General features: G+C 38.6%; 1 protein-coding gene across 1 annotated transcript; it reads left to right on the top strand.

Moving 5' to 3' along the window:
- Nucleotides 1-13,523: 13,523 nt before the first annotated feature.
- On the top strand, nt 13,524-21,102 carry LOC137712734 (putative calcium-transporting ATPase 11, plasma membrane-type). The gene is made up of 7 exons (XM_068451880.1): nt 13,524-13,795; nt 16,567-16,621; nt 16,723-18,680; nt 18,768-18,926; nt 19,317-19,488; nt 19,584-19,882; nt 20,211-21,102. Exons 1-7 carry the CDS (start codon nt 13,625-13,627, stop codon nt 20,514-20,516), a joined length of 3,120 nt encoding a protein of 1,039 aa, XP_068307981.1. The 5' UTR covers nt 13,524-13,624; the 3' UTR covers nt 20,517-21,102.
- Nucleotides 21,103-21,124: the final 22 nt, after the last annotated feature.

Consider the following 21,124-nt stretch of genomic DNA (forward strand, 5'->3'; position numbering starts at 1 on the left):
ACCCAAGAACCACCTAAATTAACCTCTGTATGTGGCGGTTTGAGGCCACGAAAGTTAACGGTTCTCCGGCTACCCTTTTTTATTTTCCGGCAAATCGGCAAAACGATGGCCGATGCCACCATTTGGGTTTTGTAGCCCATCATCCCAGGAGCAAAACCCAACCAACCTTGACCCCGTTGGACCACCATAGACTACGAATCGACACCGGGAAGCTTTAGGCACCCGCCGACTTCGTGGGCAAAATTGACCATCTTCCCTCCACTTTTGAACTTCGTGGCAGGTATAAAAGTTGTTCCTCTAATTGAGATCTTCATTTCTGTGAAATTTGAGAATTTTTGGAGATAGTTGAATTTTTCCTACGAACCGTGGCTGGTGGCGCATGTGGCAGCGCGTGGGCCGAGACCCCACATGACCATCTTAGGTTAATTTTGACGACCTTATTCAATATTTGTCATTCGCTTAGTGAAATTTTAATGTTTTAATGAAAATTCGTAGTTGATCACCTAGTTAGCCACCACGAGCTCCTTGCATGAATTGACGATCTGACCGTTGAATCGTCATCAAAATTTAATACATTATAGTATATAATATTTGAGGATATTAGAAACTTAGGGATTAGGAATCTGATGTACAGATATTTCAGAATTGGATTTGTAAATTCGTAAAATAAATGATAACCGCCACTTGGTTTGGGCAATTGGCGAGATCCGACCGTTGGATCGTAATGAAATTTTAGTATGTTATTCTAGAATCATAATCTGGATCTTTGGAAGTTGCGGATTGGAAATCTGATATGCAGATCTTCCGGATCGAGTTACATGGTTGTAGACCCTACCGTCGATCGTGGTTAATAGGCCTCAAACTGTTTTAGAATGTCCTTGAGGGTGTGTTTTATGTGAATTACGTGTTCTATTGATAAAAGTTCTGATATGTGATTTGATAATTGTTCTAGGCGCTTATCGTTCAGGACGCCTAAAGGTGCATACTAGAGAACCATAGCGTGGACTACAAGTGAGTGGGTCTTTTCCCTTCTATCGTGTGTTTATATGCATATACATATACACACATGATAGGCGCGTCCTGAACGATAAGCGCCTAGACGACAAGTACAAACTACGAATGGCTTGATCCCTGTTTAGAGTACGTAGGTAATCTAACGAGACATTAGATACAGCCATAAAATAAATGAGACTAAATAATTGAGACAATAGCCTTATTTGGAGAATCGAGCAATGTGAGGGACATTGGTGGAAAATATGAGATTTAACCTTATGATTTGGTGGTTAAATGTTGGTCATAAATCAATGTGTGAAGAATCAAGAAAAATATGTAAGGAAACGTAAGTAATGATAGTTAATTAAACTAGTATCTAGTTGGGCTTATTACTGATAATTATTCTTGAAAATAAATAGTTTGGAAGTGGGGCATTATAGATTATGCATTTCACGCCATGTTATGTGTGTGTATATATATATATTTTGGAACACTATGTTATGGTTAAGTATTAGATTGCATCATGGTACATTCATATGTATATTATCTGCACATAATTATTGTGAATGCTTTGAAGCGCAAAGGTGAACGCAGGACACACATGTAAGTTTAGGTAAGTTTATGGTATTAGTTGAAATGATGGAGTTATGGCATGACTACATTTATGTTTTAGGCAACTTTGACCTTGTCGTACTGGTTACCCATGAGTTGTACATGCTATATTGAGATGCATTGAGAGCTCATAAACCTGCACCCCTTAGTTAGTGCTCCCGTCCGTGGCCAGGGTACAATCCTTCACGTGATGTTCATCTTCCGCACCTTACGCTTACCTTGGACTCAAGGTTGGTGCACATGCTTGTCGTACATACCACTATAAGTGGTTCTGACTCGTAAGTGACCTGTTATTATTCGCACAGTCTTCATGCGATCGTAGCACTTGAGCGTATTTATTTACACACAGTCTTGTCGTACAGACCACTAGAGGTGGTTTTGACTTGTGTGCAGGGATGTTTGATGAGCTATGGATAAGTCGTACATGTCACTATAGGTGACTCCCGACTTATGTGCTAGCAGTGATTGATGAGATATGGATAAGTGGTACATGTAATAGGTGACTCCCGACTTATGTACTAACATTGATTGGTGTGATATGGATAAGTCGTACAACACTATAGGTGACTCCCGACTTATATGCTAGCATTGATTGATGAGATATGGATAAGTCATACAGGTCACTATAGGTGACTCCCGACTTATGTGCTAGAAGTGATTGATGAGATATGAATAAGTCGTACAGGTCATTATGGGTGACTCCCGACTTATATGCTAGCATTGATTGATGAGATATGGATAAGTCGTACATGTCACTATATGCGACTTCGACTTATGTGTTAGCGATGATTGATGAGATATGGATAAGTTGTACAGGTCACGTGAGGTGACTCCGGCTAGTATGTTGATAAGCTATTGGCTAGCATATTATTGAGCTATTTACTAGCATGTTGATGAGCTATTGGCTAGCATGTTGATGAACTATTGTTTCTGCCGTACAGGCCACAATAGATGGATCCGACTGACATACCATTTCATTGTGATACTTTGGCATTGTTATATTTTAACTGGATTACTTATGCCATTTCATTGAGATATTTGACACGGCATAATTGTGAGACTGTTATTTTGGTTATGATTTTGAGTTATAGTCACGCATGTTATTTTCTGGGAAATTATACAGGTATTACGGTGAGGGGTTACTACTTTTGGTAATTGAAATTGATTTGAAAAGTTTTGTTTTGCACCCCTCTAGGTTCTAGGAGCAGAGTTCCGTATCGATGAGAATTGGTGGCACTTTTCAGTACAGATGTCTTCTTATGATAGTATAATCATTATCTTACCTTATTGTATTATACTTATGCTCTGTATCACACATGAAATGGGTCCAGGTCCGCTCATAGCGCACTCATGTACTTAAGCACTTTTAGGTTTTAATTTATTCACATTTTATACACTATCACACTTTATGGCTTCGTCACCTTCCAGGTGTCAGCCAGTACAGCTTGATTCAGGGTCCTAGTAGACATTCCAGATCGGGGTGTGTCATCTCTCCCATCTAGACAATTTCCCTCACTAATTCATATTGCAATACGTACTCACTTAAGTTAAGAGCTTGTCCAACATCACTGAATCACTAGTAACAAATTGGCAGGACATTAAGTTAAATTCCCATAATATTTCTAACGATGCATCATCGATTACACAGAATGGGTTACCGCCAATTGACATTCTTTGCCACTAATAAATTATTATGTATACCTCTTTTTTTTTTTTTTTTTTTCACATGGCAATGTAATATTAAATTTAAATACCACGTGATAATAAATTTGTTTCATCTAAACTGCTCTAATTATCATAACCAAGGTTTTCTCCTTTCATTTTTGCTAAAGTAAGACACTTCACTATTAAGACAAATGTGGTACCAATGGGTGTGATATCCATTCCACACACTCCATTTTACTTCTCAAACATCTTTTTAATTTTTGGTCGTCGGATCGGATGAATTGAAGAAGATCAATAGACAGAAATTATCAACGAATGTATGAGAAGTAAAATGGGGTGTGTGATAGCACACCCCTGATATATCGCACACCCCTAATACAAATTGCACTTATAAAAAATATTAAACTTACAAAAACAAAAGTGTTACTTTTTAATTTGTAAAATATTGTATCATTCGACTAGGCATGTCATGTGAAAAGTAATAATATTAAAGGAAAATTAATGAAAAGGGCTTCAAATCTTTGTATTTTAATGAAAAACCTTACACTGACTTTATTTAATGATAAGGACAAAAAAAAATTAAAAAAAAAAAAACATAAAAAGTAAAAATCGTGATCAGTGGCGTCTGTAAAGAATGACATACCCCGACCGAGGTTAGGGCATGTTGGGCGTCACGTGATAGTGGCGTAACCATGTGCACAGTGTGGAAGCTAAGAATAATAATAAAAGTACAAATAAATAAAAATCAAGCTATACACTGAGTAAATAACATACATGTGCAAGCGTCAGTGTGAGAAACAATTTTCAGAGCACGAAAGACCTAGTGCAATCCGGGAGAAACAAACACTAAATAACACACCCAAAGGTGGTCCTACACTGGTGATAATCTGTCAGATATGCCGTGAATCCCTCAAGAGCCACCAACAGAGCTATCCAAACTAGAACCTGGATGGGCGCAAAAACAGAAAATGTGAGTGGGCAAAAACAAAGTTTTTCAAAATCATTTCAATATCAAGAGTACTAACCCCTCGCCGTAAAACCTGTATAATTTCCCAGAAAATAGAGTATGCACATATATATAAAACATGCTTAGAAATATGTCATGTCGAAAGCATTTAAACAAAATGCAAGTACTCAGGTAATGTCAAATCAATGCCATATAATCTGTCAGCCGGAGTCACGACCTGTACGGCTGAATCTAGAGCTCAAATCCCCAACTCACTAACTATACTTGCACATAAGTCGGAACCATCTAAAGTGGTATGTACGACAAGATTGGGTGTAAATAAATACGCTCAAGTGCTACGATCACGTGAAGACTGGGCGAATAATCGCATGTCACCTACGAGTCGGAACCACCTATAGTGGTCTGTACGACAAAACTGTGCACCTAACTTAGATCCAAGCTGAGCGTGTGGTGCGGGAGGTGAACATCACGTGAAAGACTGTGCCCTACTCAGGGTGGGAGCACTAACACCGGGGGTGCAAGTTATGAGCTCTCCATGCATCTCAAATCACTACTAAACATAAACATAAACCATAACTTACCTGACACTTACCTGTGTTTCCGCAGCACCAAACATATGTATATATGCAACTAAAAATGCATAATTAAACGGGCAAACATAATGCATAGCATATAAAACATATAAACGTTTAATTTCACTTTCTGGGAAAATCACAAGTATATAGGTATATACAGAAAACCAAAAGGCCACTCACTGGTATGTAGAAGGGTCGTAACCCCCTTGCCTCGAGTGACTGTGCTTGTTCTCGGGATAGATCCCACCTATATGCGAAACAACTATAAAAACGTTAATTTAAAGCACATAACCCAAACTAGGTAAAAACTTCTCATACAATGCTCAAATGTGGTGTGTGAATACACCAACGTGATCTACTCAACCTCACGAACATCTCCATATTTTTAAAATAATTTTCTGACACCGCACGTGCCCCCACACGCCGCCCACGCGCAGGCACGTGCCTGGCACACTGACAGCGTCAGTTAACACCGTCAGGAATATTCTGTTAAGTCTGACAGATTCTGTTAACGCGGTTAAGAATATTCCGTTATCTTCTCCAGGTAAACTCCGGCGCCGCCGCCATCGCTGAAAAACCGGGAAAATCTCTAAACTTAATATCTCACTCATTTTCACCCAAATTTCACAATATTGGTACCAAAATTAAGCTTACAATTAGAGGAACAAATCCTTACCACTTTCGAGCACTAAAACCAACGGAATCTCGCCGGGAAAACTCCACCAAAACCGGTCAAACCTGCAACTCACGATCCCGACATCCAAAACCTTCAAATGAACCACCCTGAGCCTCCTAAGAACCTCACCAAGCTTTTTACAAGCCTAAAAATCCCAAAAACACAAGGTTTTACATGTGCATGAATAGTACCCCGATTTGAACATCTCGGGTTCGACGTGAAAACGAAGGTTCCCTTACCTGAAATGGGTATGGTTGAACTCCTAAGGACCTCACGAGCACAAATATGTAGTTTTTTTTCCTCGATCTATCACGTTTTCGAGCACCCTGGTCTTGTCCGTACACAAGCAGAAGAAAGAGAGAAAGAGAAAGGCTCGGTATAGGAAGAAGATGAGGATGAAATGTGTGTGGGTGCGTGTGTGGTCCAAAACAGCCAACCAAAACCCCAAAATAACCACACAACGAAACAAAAATACTAGGGGCAAAACTGTCATTTTACCCCTACGGTACAAAAAATCCGGGACGGGCTGTCACAAAGAAGCAGCTGCCATGCGCTGCTTCACTGGCTGGACCAAGGAGGCACTCTAGTCCTCTTAGGTATGATTCTAGCTCCATTAAAGGCACTCCAGTGGCAGCAGGTAGCTAGTAATCAATCTAGTGAGAGAGAGAGAGATAGAGCGTGTGTGCATGTAAATAAAATAAAAGCGAGCATGTAACTAAGGTAGATTTTGTTGAGTTAAAAAGATTGAATAAAAGATTGGCCAAGCTTTGTTAAAGGGTGGAGGAGGAAGCGAAGAGACAAGAAAAATCGATCGGTTTGTGATTTTTGTGTATGTTTCAATTGTCGCCATAACTAATATCAACTTTTGTTTTCTTATTCTTCTCAATATCCTTTGTGTAGCATCCCTTACCTACCCACCAAAAGCTCCATTAGACCCAGATTTGATCCAAGATGCTAGAAGACATTACTAGTAATAGATTACAACAAAACCAAGCTAATTTTACCTCCTCTTTTCAAAGGCTGTAGCTCGATTCCATTAGAGCAACTCTCACTGAGAACCCCTGCTTGGATTATCCTACTTCCCATTACAGAATTTAACATGCAATGGTACCATAGAGATCCCTAGCTTACGCAGGTTTTGTATTTGGTTGTTTGAGGTCTCAATTAAATTGGAATTTGTGGTGATCGTGCGTGGAGTTCTTTTTGGCTATGGTGGTTTAGAGAGAAGGCAGAGAGTTCGAAAAGGAGAGAGAGTTCTGGAGTGTTCATGGGGGAAAAGGAAAAGAAGAAAGAAAAGGGGAAGAAAAAAGAGTGGGCTAGGTTACAAACACAGCACAGTAGTGTAGTACCGTTAAGTTTCATAAACAATGTAGTAAATTTCATAAATAGTGTCGTAAGTTTTGATAAACAGTGCAGTAAGTTTCATAAATAGTGTAGAATTTTCATAAACAGTGTGAGGACACATAAGTCTGAGCGTCAAATTTTGTTTTTAAAATTTTTTAATATTAAAATTATGTCATTTTCATTAAAATTTAAGTTCTTTTATCATTTTTATTTAAATATAAGGGTTTTTTTTTTAAATTCAAATTTTAAGTTTTTTTAATTAAATAAAATTATAGTATGATTGTTTTATTAAAATAAATTTAATCTAAGTCATTTTCATAAAAAATTTCTAATATTAACGCGTAAAGCAATAAAAAAAATATTAGACGTGTCCTCCGCCACAGCGCAAGTCTTTTGAGCGCACATGTACGAAATAAAAAAACTTAAAATTTTGTGCTGAATTTGTCCAAGTAGGGATAGAGGAAAGAGCCCCACAAGATCTAACTTCTAAGAGCAGTTCCACCGGAGGTGGACTTGCCCAACACCTTGTCCAAAACATAGCCTGGCACCCTGTCCAAAACCTCCAGCCCGCAAAACAGCCTGGCACCCAGCCCAAGCCAGGCAATAGACCAGCCCATTTCAGACAGACCCAGAAGCCGGCCTATTGGGCTGGCGCGTGCACAACACTCGCGATTGGGCGCGAGTAGGAGACAAGGTTGTAGGCGGCGGGGCCCGCGTCTCAGGCCCACTTGCGTTCCAACAGCTGAGGGCTACATGGCCCTCCTCAGAGTCGTTGGATTTCCAACGGCTAGTTTTTGTAGGCCGTTGGATTTCCAACGGCTACTTTTTCACCAAAATAAAAAAAAAAAAAAAAAAAGGCCCAACGATCAGAATTTTGACCGTTGGCCACGTGGCAGGTGGTTGGCTGTTGGATTTGATTATTTTTCAAATCCAACGGTGTAGATTAATTACAACATTAAAATTTATTAAAAATTGTGAAATTTTTTAAAAAAATACAGAAAAATTTTAAAAATTAATTTTGTTTTTTATAAATACCTAACCCTCATCTTCTGTCACATTCCCACCCGGGGCGGACCACTTCCCGAGCCCGCTCCACCACCATAGCATGATATTGTCCGCTTTGGGCTTACCATTCCCTCACGGTTTTGTTTTTGGGAACTCACGAGCAACTTCCCAGTGGGTCACCCATCATGAGATTGCTCTAGCCCCATTCTCGCTTAACTTCGGAGTTCCTACGGAACCCGAAGCCAGTGAGCTCCCAAAAGGCCTCGTGCTAGGTAGGGATGGGAATATACATTTAAGGATCACTCCCCTGGGCGATGTGGGATGTCACATCTTCCACCTTACACCACATTTCAATATTTTCTACACTTTCTACATTTGAATATTTTGTACACTTTGAGAGAAAAAAATGACTTCGTGGAAGCTCATTGAAGATGTTACGTTGTGTGAATGTTGGGTTCACACTACTCATGACCCGATTACGGGTAATGAGATGGATAAGCGAGAAATGTGGAATAAAATTACGAAATCGTTTTGCGATGTACATGGAAAAGATGCCAGATCTAGTCAAGATCTTCAAGATCGTTGGAAAAAACTCAACGTATCCTTTACTTGTTGGAAAAACGCCATCTCTCATGCTTCTGGTAATCTGCGTAGTTGGACAAGTTTAGCGGATCAGGTAACAATATTTTTATTTATTTATATGCATTCCACCCACATCAATATTTTAATTTATTTAATTTCTTATGTAATTTATATGCATTCCACGCCCATCAATATTTTAATTTATTTATTTGTGTTACACCCGTATTTTTTTAATACTATCTTATCCCACATTTTTATAGACACTACAAGCACAAGCATTCTACAATGCAAAGAACCGTAACAAATCATTCAACAAATGGGAATGTTGGCAAATTGTCAAAGATTGCCCTAGATACAAAATTGTGGCAACCGGTCCAGAAGTTGTCATGCACGGTATGGGTCCACACAGTTCGCCAGAAGCAGACACGGCCGAACAAGAAGCCAACAAATTTGAAGACGCGGAACGGATGCCTGAAGAAGTGCCGGAGACCCAACCGACTCGTCAGTCCATCAGGCCTCAAGGTAAAAAGGCATCAAAGAAAAAAGGTAGTTCTTCCAAAAATGACAACACTAAATATATGGAGGAACTTGCTCGCCAAGGTGAACTGAACATGGCATGGGAAAAGGCTAGAGATGAGGAAAAAACTACTGCTATGGCAACAATAATAGCAGCTACTAAGGCTCGTGATGTGGCGGCTGAGAGACAAAGAGAAATAGTTAATCGAGAGAACGAGATGATTAAAGAAGCACTTCATTGAGAAAATGAGATGCTTAGAGAAGAAAGGATGGCTCAAGCAGATCGTGACACTATGAACAAGTCTCTAGTAGGACTGTCTCCGAATTCAAAATATTTTTGGACATCAGAAAAAAGAGATGTCGTGCGAAGGAGGTGTGCAAGAGATGCCGAAACAAGTCAAGGGGGTTCCAGCTACAGAAATCCTAGCAACCAAGATCCTAGCACCACATATCCTAACTCCACAGACTTTGTATAATTTCGTATTTATTTGTACTACTTTATTTAATTTGTTATGTAATTTCTTAACATTTTTAGAACTTTATTTAATTTCTTATTTATTTTTAGAACTTTATTTAATTTCTTATGTAATTTTTGTACTTTATTTAAATATTTGAATAAGATTACATAAACTCACCAAATAAACATTTAAAAAAAAACACCAAATAAAATTACATAACCTCACCATATAAACTTAAAAAAAAAAAAAACACGCTAAATAAGATTACTTAAAAAACAATACACTTTATTCTTCAACCATAAGCCTTATTTTAATTATCTTCGCCTTCGTGCAATCCCCACTGGTGGTCAATCAAGTCATTCTGGCGGGTTATGTGCCAGTATGGCTCTTGCAATGAAGTGTACCGCTGAACGATCAATTTATTGTAACGTCTATCCTGTTCCAACGGCTCGTGTTGCATGGGATCTTCGGTCCGGTCATGAGCATAGTAGATTTGTGTTATTAAGTTGTTCATCAGATCCGGCTCATATTCATCAACAGCATCATAATCATACTCGTCTTCAACAATCATGTTGCGGAGAATAATGCACATCATCATGATTGATCGAAGAGCCTCGACATCAAACATTCTAGCTGTAGCCCTGACAATCACCCAACGAGCTTGCAGGATACCAAAACAATGCTCGACATCCTTCCTACACCCTTCTTGACACTTTGCGAAGTGTTTCTCTTTTTCACTCTGCGGATGTGGCACTGTTTTGACAAATGTTGATCACCTTGGGTAAATACCATATGCAAGGTAGTATGGTCCCTCGTATTTATTACCATTAACCCAATATGTGCATCTCGGCCCATTTCCTTGTAGCAGTTCGTCAAACATTGGAGATTGGGCAGGGACATTTAGGTCATTCTGAGCTCCTGGAACACCAAAAAAAGCATGCCAAATCCATGTATCAAAAGAAGCCACCGCTTTCAAAATGATGCTTTTGGCTCATTTTCTGTCTCCATAAGCTCCTTGCCACGCACTTGGACAGTTTTTCCATGTCCAGTGTCTGCAATCGATGCTTCCAATCATGCCAAGGAAGCCTCGCATCTCACCCTTCCTCAGAAGCCTTCGCATGTCCCTTGGTGTGGGTTTCTGAAGGTACTCATTGGTGTAGAGGGCTTTAATTGCAGAGCAAAATCGCATCAGGGACTCCAAAACTGTTGTTTTTCCCATCCTTGTGATCTCATCCACTTGATCTGCATATGCTCCATATGCAAGCATTCGCAAGGCAACCGCAGTTTTTTGCTCAGGAAGAAGACCTAGAACATGAAAAACATCATCTTTTTGCACAAATTATGGATCATGGTTGCAAACAGCACTCATGATTTTATTGAACAAACTTCATTGCATTCTAAAACGACGTCTAAAAACATGATCAGGGAAAACACTATTGGGAATAAAATAATCTTCCAAGAGATCTTTACCTAATCTTTCCCTTCTTCTATCGATGTTTGCCGTACATCTAGGTTTGGCTATCTGACCCACAGCTTCCATGATACGGCGGGAATGTGAGGCCCTCCGCCTTCTATGGTGATCATCCTCATCCTCCTCCATTGCGAAGTCCTCATCTTCACCTCCACCTTCGTCAAGATTGACCAATTCTTCCTGTTGTGCCAACAACTTTTTCTGCTGCTCTTGCAACTGTTTATACACTCTCCTTGAAGAAGATATTGTAAGAACTCAAGATTTGAAAACGATAAAGAAGAATTCCGAACTAAAAAAAAGGATTGAGTTTAGTGTGAGGATGGATGTAGGGATGTAGGGTTTATATGGACAAAAAAAAAAGAAGATGAGGTTCTGGACAATGTCACGTGGCACTACGTGATTGATTGAAAATCTTATCGAAATCTTGGCTAAATTATTGTAAATAGGAAGCGACACGTAGCGTGTCGGGATTGGTTGAAAATCTTATCAGAAATCTATCGACAAAATAGTACGTTCGGATAATGACACGTGGCATGACAAGATTGGTTGAAAATCTTATCGAAATCTTGCCTAAATTATTGTAAACAGGAAGTGACACGTGGGTTGTCGGGATTGGTTGAAAATCTTAGCGGAAATCTATTCACAAAATAGTACGTTTGGATAATGACACGTGGCGTGAAGAGATTGGTTAAAAATCCTATCCGAAATTAAAACTATTTTTTAAATTTATTATTTTATAAAAGAATTATTTAATATTTTAAATGGACTGGGTGCCAGCGCATTTTGTAGGGGTGGAGATCGTTTGTGCCAGCGCATTTTTAGACTGGGTGCCAGCACATTTTTTTTGGGGTGGAGATGCTTTGACCTATTACTGTTCAATAGGGTCTATTACTGTTCACTGAAGTGGATAAATGGGTTGGGTGCTGGCGCAAAGTCTTTAGGATTGGAGTTGCTCTAATGTACTTAATTATGAGCTCATCAAATTTTAAAAGAGTTTATAAAATTTCGTAGAAATTCAAGTGTAATCGTTCTAGATTTTAAAGTAGTTTATAAAACTCTACCTTTTTTTATTACAAAAAAAAGGATACAACTTTTTTTTGGTATATTATAATACATAATGTGACAGTATTTTAACGTATCAAATATATATGTTATCCTTGTTACTCTAGCTGCAATCAAAACAGACGGTGGACCATGAGTTTGTGGAAGATGGCTGTAGATTAAGCCCGAGAGAGAGTGAATGATCTGCAGGAGCACTAGGACTAACCGGAGCGATTATGTGGGAATCGAATGAGAACTTTGCAGGCTGATGATCAAAATGCCAAACAACCCTTTGGTGACTTCACTAATAAAAGAATAGCTTCAGTTGATTTTTACTAGGGAATGAACGCAAACAGGACTAAGGCTGCACTAAATGAAGAATAAAAGAGCACTAAGTCGTGAAATATATATATGGTTTATTGTTTGTTTAGGCCTCGTTTGGCACGTCGTATAAAGGACCGGATAGTATTAGTACTACGGTATCAGCTGTTTGGTGTTCCAGTGTACTAATTAAGCACCGGATAAATAAAACCAGTCCTACCACTTTAATCCCTCGCACACCCGCTAATTTATACACTCCAATGCCTCCGTATAATTTAGTCGGGTCTCCCTTTCTCCAACCTTCTCTGTTCCTGCGCATTGCCAAGTCCTCATCCAAGTTTCTTTCTCTCTCCTTCTCCCTCCCCACCTCCGATCAACATCAAGCACATACAAACAGAAAATCAGAGGTGGCGTATTAAACCCAGGCCATGGCGTCCCTATTCAGACATCCATGATGGCAGATCGAACTAGAATCGGAGAGATGTTATCTGGGTTTCTTGGCCTGATGGTGGCGGTGGTTGCGAGGAGGTTGAATTAAAAAAAAAACACCTCATATCTCTGTGTTTCAGATTTGAAATTTAACCCGAAAGATAAAGCTACACTGAGTCACTTGTCGCTTCCTCCCCGTCGCTTTTTCTTGTCGTCGTTTTTTATCGCCGTCGCTTTCTCTCACCATCTCTGCTCTCTTAGTCCTTGTCGCCTTCCTCGTCGTCCTCTCCTTGTGGCCTTCCTCATCGCCTACTCACCGTCCTCCCCTGCAACTGGGTCTTGCAAAGAAACATGGTGCGGCAGAGAGATGATTTCAATTTGGGATTCTTCTGCAACTGGCTGTTTGAATTTACTTGGGATTCTTCTGCAGTCGGAGAAGAAGAAGGGAGAGAGAGGGAGGGAGTTTGAGGGGTGTGGCAGAGAGATCTGGGAAAAAAGTGATGGTTTCTGTTTTTTTCTTTTTTTTAATTTTTCTTAAGTTTAATTTTATTTTAAGTTTGATTCCTCCTATCCGATATAAAACCAAACACAGTATAAATAATACGATCATTAGTCCGATACTGCATCAAACGCCGAACTAATTTAGTCAGTACAATCCAGTGTCTATTTATCCTATCCGACAGAAATAATTAGTATAGTATGAGTTACCAAACGAGGTCTTAGTGTATACATAGCAGACCTAACGAAAGTTAATAACTAACCGCATTTGTGCATATTTATCTTTTACAGTCTCAGATCTTGCACTCTCTCTCTCTCTCTCTCTCTCTCTCTACAATTACGCTGTAAATATAAAAGGGAAGCAACTCCCACGCCTTTGACTTCCACTTCGCTCTCTCCCTTTCTCTCTCTAAGTCGTCGCCTCCCTCTCCTTCTCTCTAAATGCTGTGAGAAATAATAGAAAGTGTGGGAATGGAGAAGTACTTGAAGAACTTCGAGGTGGAGAACAAGAATCCGTCGGAGGAGGCTATAAGGAGATGGAGAAACGCCGTCGCGCTCGTCAAAAACCCTCGCAGAAGGTTCCGATTCGTCGCCGATCTCGCCAAGCGATCTGAGGCCGAGAAGAAGAAGCTTCAAATCCAGGTCTCTCCCTCTCTAATCAGTTTTTTACTCTTCTCTTTTACGAAACGAAAAATTGAAAACGAAGCGTTTTGAAGATCTGTTTGGTCGCCTGGTTGTTTGGTTGCCGAGAAAATATGGTCGGAAAACAAAAGAAACTGAAACGATTTTCAGCATTTTGCTTTTGCCTGATATTATTATTCCTGTTTGATTTGCTAATTTTGACCGATCGTTAGTCTTAAACACGTAGTTTCTGAATTAAATCGTCGTGGTGAACCGAACGGCTGAGATTTAGGATAGCATTTGGAGGACTCGGAGTTTCTTAATTTCTTTGATTTTCTCGGCTCCCAAACAGGTTGGGGAGCTATGGATTTCTTTGGGCCTTGTTGGCATCACATGCTTGAACAAATTTGTAACAATAGAAAGCTCCGGCTAACAATGCGCTAAGCATAGGTGGTCCCACATGCATTAGTCCATGAGTACAGCCAAAAACGAATTTGAATTACATTTTTGGTGATAATTTGAATCATATTATTATTAACTTATTGTGAGATTAAACCAATGCTATCTTTTTATTGTAGATAATATCGTTTGTTAAAGAAACAGATCAGCCTCATTCAAAGTTTTCAAACCTCGGAAACCTACCATCGTTGAAGAAAAAATTTCTTTTGATTAAGAGAAGGGGAGGCTAACTTTATTGTTGATGCTGGTATTTTGCTAGGCCCGGCCACGTGTGGTCTCATTCGATTCCATTATCCGTTGACACATTCTTTTCATTTTGGTCCATTTGGTCGGTGTTGCTCAATGGATTTTTCTCGTTCATTAGTTTTGTTTTCCTTTTTGGTTAAATGAAAATTATTATAGAACAAAAGAGAAGACGCACTCGATTGCTGGTAGATATAATAAAGCGACTTTCTGAGTCCATCTTCCAATAACGGCAACGCAGGAAATTTCTAGGAACTTTCGTGAGGATCTAACTATACTTCAATTTAAAAGATGACTTTAGAGTAGGGGCAAACAACGACTCTGTGTCCATTTTTTATCCTCAGAAAGTGGGGTTATCATCACGGGCCCATTTTCCCACCCCTCAAGTTACGTAGTGACAGACCCACTTCCCATTTTTTTATTGATGCTATTCACCCACTTGGACACCCTATATATTAGGATAAGATTTGTTTATGTTGGATGACGTGTACTTGGTCATCTTCTAATTATTATATAATAATTGCTATTTTAAATCATTTTGTTATTAAGTGATACCTTTGCATGGTGTGAGTTAATTTCTATCGGTTTTTTATTATTGTTTAATAAAAAGTATAAGACATATTGCAAATATGGGTATGTTAGTTACTTGGCCAAGGTAGAATGGGCCGTTGCCTTATATTCGAGTTTCAATTTTTCTCTTGATAGACTATAATAATTTAGAATATCGCAAGATTAAAAAGCTTATTTATAACACCGGCCTCTAAAACTAAACATTGGTCTCACTCAATGTCGTAGTAACATAGAGTTTTAGTAGCAATTATATTAGTTCATCCTTTGACATTTCGATTGATAACTAAACTAAAATATTAGTAGTCATAATTAAAAGGTATTTAATTTTAGAGCTCCCAAACATTTTCTCTTACTGTAGTGAGTAATCACGTGCATACCATGTTTATTTCCAATTTTATGTACATTTTTTTTTTTTGGGTCAATAGAAATTTTATGTAATTGTTATGACTAATTGTGTTAATTTTGAAACATGACCCGCTCAATATCTGATACTTACGTGGCATTAATTTGATTATTATGGGGCAGTTTTGCTTTTTCTTCTGATGTCACGTGCTGTCCTTCATATTAAATTCCTAAAAGTAATTGTTTTCACATTAAAGTCGTGTTTAATTATAACCGTAAACAGGTTGCAAGTGTTGGGTCATGCTCAACTATTATTTTGTTCAAATTTCAGGAAGATAACTGTTCTCACACAAACACGCTGCAGACACTGCTTTGGTAGTTTTAGTACTGAATAATAGATTGTCGGCATTTAAAAACAATACTCGAAACCAACATGAAATTAACATATTACGGTTGACTATTACTTGACACGAAACTTGTATGTAATGCGACCTGCCAACATGGATTATTTTGAAATGACATTCTTCTTTCTATAATGTAGAAAGAAATGTTCAATTTTTTTTAATTTCTTTCTAATACGTATTGTATGAATCCCTGTAGAATAACAGATCATTTCTGATTGATTTGTTAGTAGCTAGGCAAACAGATTTACTTATTTACAATGTATTGCTTGGTTTGGTTTAAAATTATATTAACTTAGTTTTGTTCTAGTTCTCAACAGTTGATCTCCATTTGGTGATTTCGATTTTTTGTTCATACATCTGTCAATGTTTGTGTTCTCAGACCTGACAAGAAGTTTTATTACCCAGTATACAAAAAATTTCTCATAAGTTCCTTAAAGGAGGTCATGTTTCTCATGTACAGACAGCTGAGTTGCATTGAGAGTAGCCATATCTGATTTAACAACTGCTAGTGTGACTTCGTTGACGATTTTATTTAAGAACCATATGAGAGAAATAACTGCATATAATGTGTGTAGAACTGCAGACACACATGTAGTTATAAGCTATGTATTTTTGGAGATTACTAATTTATATATCTATGTAGGTATACAGCCTCCAGTTCCTATTATTGTCTCTTGAAGTTTTTGGTCATTTAATTGTTCCTACAAATATAGCTCTGAAAGACATGATTATCATTACTTTTTTTGACTTTGTTGTTCTAATTTGATTTACCAGGAAAAGATTCGAGTTGCTCTTTATGTTCAAAAAGCAGCACTGCAGTTCATTGATGGTATCATCTTTAAATTTAGAGGTCAATAGAAAATTGATTGTGTGTGTGCTGATCTCTTGTATTGAATACTTTTTCTCTCTTTGTTTTGTGATGTTGTGAAGCTATTGATCGTGGAGCTGATGCAAAGCCAGGTCTGCATGAATTCAAGCTGTCAGAAGATGCCAGAATGGCAGGTTTCAGCATTCACCCAGATGAACTTGCATCTATTACACGTGCCCATGATATTAAGGCCTTGAAAAGCCATGGTGGAATTCATGGGATTTTAAGGAAAGTCTCTGCCTCGGTAGATGAAGGTGTCAAAGATGGTAATATAGCAATCAGACAAAATGTTTATGGCTTAAACCGTTACAAGGAGAAACCTCCTCGAATTTTTTTGGTGTTTGTATGGGAAGCACTACAGGACTTAACATTAATGATCCTTATGGTCTGTGCTGTGGTTTCAATTGGAGTTGGAATTGCCACTGAAGGCTGGCCCAAAGGCATGTACGATGGTCTGGGAATTCTAATTAGTATAATTTTAGTGGTTACAGTTACCGCCATTAGTGACTACAAGCAGTCTTTGCAATTCAAGGATTTGGACAGGGAGAAGAAAAAGATTTTTGTTCAGGTCACTAGGGATGGAAAAAGACAAAAAGTTTCCATTTACGACTTGGTTGTTGGAGATATTGTGCATTTGTCGGTTGGGGATGTAGTTCCAGCTGATGGACTTTTCATATCAGGGTACAGTTTGCTGATTGATGAGTCAAGCTTGTCAGGTGAGAGTGAGCCGGTGAATATATCTGAAGAGAAGCCTTTTCTTCTTTCTGGAACTACAGTGCAGGATGGATCAGGTAAAATGCTGGTGACTGCAGTTGGTATGAGGACTGAATGGGGAAAATTGATGGAAACGCTGAGTGAAGGAGGAGAAGATGAGACCCCACTGCAGGTGAAGCTTAATGGTGTTGCTACAATTATTGGTAAAATTGGTTTGACTTTTGCAGTGTTGACATTTTTGGTATTGGCGGTAAGATTTTTGGTGACAAAAGGACTTAACAACGAGATCACTGATTGGTCTTCAACTGACGCTGTAACACTTTTGAACTACTTTGCTATTGCGGTAACTATAATTGTTGTTGCAGTTCCCGAAGGATTACCATTGGCAGTGACGCTGAGTCTTGCTTTTGCAATGAAAAAATTGATGAATGATAGGGCACTTGTAAGGCATCTCTCAGCATGTGAGACAATGGGTTCTGCTGGTTGTATTTGCACAGATAAAACAGGAACATTAACTACAAATCATATGGTAGTTACCAAAGTATGGATATGTGAAAAATCTGTAGATGTTAAAGAAAATGACAGTAAAGAAACATTGACATCAGAAATATCTGGAGCATCAAGCATCCTTTTGCAGGTTATATTTCAAAATACAAGTTCTGAGGTTATTAAGGATGATGGAAAGACCTCCATTTTGGGAACACCAACGGAGTCAGCATTGCTAGAGTTCGGTTTACTTTTAGGTGGCGATTTTGATGCCCTGCGCAGAGAGGTAAAGATTCTTAAGATTGAACCTTTTAATTCTGTCAGGAAGAAAATGTCTGTTCTTGTAGTTCATCCTCATGGTGGAAAACGAGCGTTTTGCAAAGGTGCATCAGAAATAGTACTGGGAATATGTAACAAGTACATTGACTCTAATGGAGAATCTGTTTATCTCTCCGAAGAAATGGTAAAGAATATCACGAATGTCATAAATACTTTTGCCTGTGAAGCTTTGAGAACTCTCTGCTTAGCTTTCAAGGATATAGATGACTCTTCCATCGAAAGTGGCATCCCAGATGATGGCTATACATTGGTAGCAGTTGTTGGTATTAAGGATCCTGTGCGCCCGGGGGTCAAGGAGGCAGTTGAGACTTGTTTAGCTGCTGGAATCACTGTACGTATGGTAACTGGTGATAATATAAATACAGCTAAAGCCATTGCTAAAGAATGTGGCATACTCACAGAGGGTGGTATAGCCATAGAAGGACCTGAGTTTCGTAGCATGTCTCTTGAGCAGATGAAAACTGTGATACCGAGGATTCAGGTTAGTAAACAATTGCATTGAAAAATTTCACCCTCAATATATATCCAAAGATGCTTCAAATTTTCTAAATGTTCCGTGTGGATACAGGTAATGGCCCGGTCTTTACCTTTGGATAAGCACACATTGGTAAAAACTTTGAGGGATGAATTTGGTGAGGTAGTTGCAGTGACTGGTGATGGGACTAATGACGCTCCTGCTTTGAAAGAGTCAGACATTGGACTTGCTATGGGCATAGGAGGAACAGAGGTTTGTATTCTGCCACATGGGATTTTTTTTCTTCAATTCTGTGATGCTTTGCTTCTAGTTATTTCTTTTTATGTTACCTCTTATCATTTCCACATCCATTTACATATAGTTCAGAGAGCTTAGTCTGGACTAAATATACTAATAGTTATTGTGGGTGCGTGAGCTACTAATAATTAAAAATCTCCCATCTTTTGAAAGATTCTCTTATTTTGCCTGTTACTGTATCGTTTTCACTAAATATTAATGGGGTTTTACTGAATACTAGAAGTGCATAATATTAACTGCCATTTTGTGTCATTTTGCATCTTTTGTGCTTTAGAATTTATATTCTGTCCCATTGCTTGATAATTGAATGTTTTCAATTCTAAATTATTCATGGATATGTTGCAGGTTGCCAAAGAAAGTGCCGATGTCATCATATTGGATGACAATTTTAAAACTATAGTAAACGTGGCCAGATGGGGACGTTCAGTATACATAAACATTCAGAAGTTTGTGCAGTTCCAGTTAACTGTTAACGTTGTTGCTCTAATAATCAATTTTGTTTCTGCATGTATCTCAGGTTTGTTGTGCAGCAGATTTTTCTTATATGAAATTCTGTTATATTTGTTTGGAGGTGAACTGACGAAATAATGACAAATTCCACATCTCTTTCAGGATCTGCTCCCCTTACAGCGGTGCAACTGCTTTGGGTGAACATGATTATGGACACTCTTGGTGCTTTGGCACTGGCAACAGAGCCTCCAAATGATGGACTTATGAAAAGGCCCCCAGTTGGGAGGGGTACAAGCTTCATCACCAAGGCTATGTGGAGGAATATCATTGGTCAGAGTATCTATCAACTGGCTGTCCTTGGAGTTCTCAATTTCTCGGGGAAGAAGCTACTAGGACTTACTGGTTCAGATGCAACTGAGGTTCTTAACACTGTGATATTCAACGCATTCGTGTTTTGCCAGGTACATTTTACTGGTTTGATCAGTACCCTAGTTTCTCCGTGCATCTTCCTCTTGGTTACGTTTAATACTTACCGGCATATAACTTCTAGTTTTGATTTTATTATTCCTAATTAATACACACACACACACACACACACACACACACACAATTTTGGTGTCAATGTCAGTTATATTGTGGTTAGAAAATTAAGCAGATGGTATTGGGCCCGTGTTTGTAATTTCCCCTTGTGTTTGTTTTCTGAGATCAAACTAATGCTTCTCAAAAGCTTGTAGCAGAAATACTCAAATGCCACATGTGTATGATCTTGCTTTTCTTTTGCTCTAACAGGTGTTTAATCAGATAAACAGTCGTGACATAGAGAAGATAAACATATTCCGGGGAATGTTTGATAGCTGGATATTCCTAGGCGTCATGGTTTGCACAGCAGTCTTCCAGGCTATCATAGTAGAGTTCTTGGGAGATTTTGCTAGCACTGTACCACTAAGCTGGCAACTATGGTTGCTTTGCATTTTACTTGGATCTGTTAGCATGCCTGTTGCAGTTGTGCTCAAATTAATACCTGTCGAAAGAACAATTAAGCACCATGACGGATATGAAGCACTTCCTTCTGGTCCTCCGGAGGGCATAGTTTGAATAGTGCCGTGTCAAATGCCCTTTTTTCCTTGGAACTTCCTGAGGTGGATGACTTGTGCTGCTCAACGTCTTGGGTTTGGTCAAAAGACCAATTTTTGAAGGTGAAGAACTTAAGACGGTTCAGTGAAACACTCAACAGATCTGCTCGGTATTTTGTTTTTGTTTTCCAAAAGCGAGAAAGGTTGATTGAACCTCGGTATAGTTGGTTGGAAAGAGAAATTTATGCTGTTCTTATACATACATCAGCAGTATCTGCATATCATTTGCCTCGTGATTTGGCATTTCAGTGACGGTTATAAATTGAAATTGTTGATCTAAGAGAATTGATTGTGTTGGTATAATTTTGTGAATCTGTTCTATTTCACTGCGTTAGCTGCTGATTGTCTACTTTTACATTGGCAACAGTTGTTTCACGTGCAGTAGAGTATCAAGTTTCACTAGAAAAAACAGAAATTATGTGTTATTTTCTCTACAAAAACAACTTGTTGATTTCTAGCATTTAAATTGGATAACTTAGAGATACGTGTGAGACATAAATAAACAATGGTATGTAGAATTATTTCCCAAATTATTATTCAAAAATGCTTTTGCTGATGTAATAATGGAAT

The sequence above is a fragment of the Pyrus communis genome, chromosome 13 (genome assembly GCF_963583255.1).
Source record: "Pyrus communis chromosome 13, drPyrComm1.1, whole genome shotgun sequence".
In the NCBI taxonomy this organism is placed as follows: Eukaryota; Viridiplantae; Streptophyta; class Magnoliopsida; order Rosales; family Rosaceae; genus Pyrus; species Pyrus communis.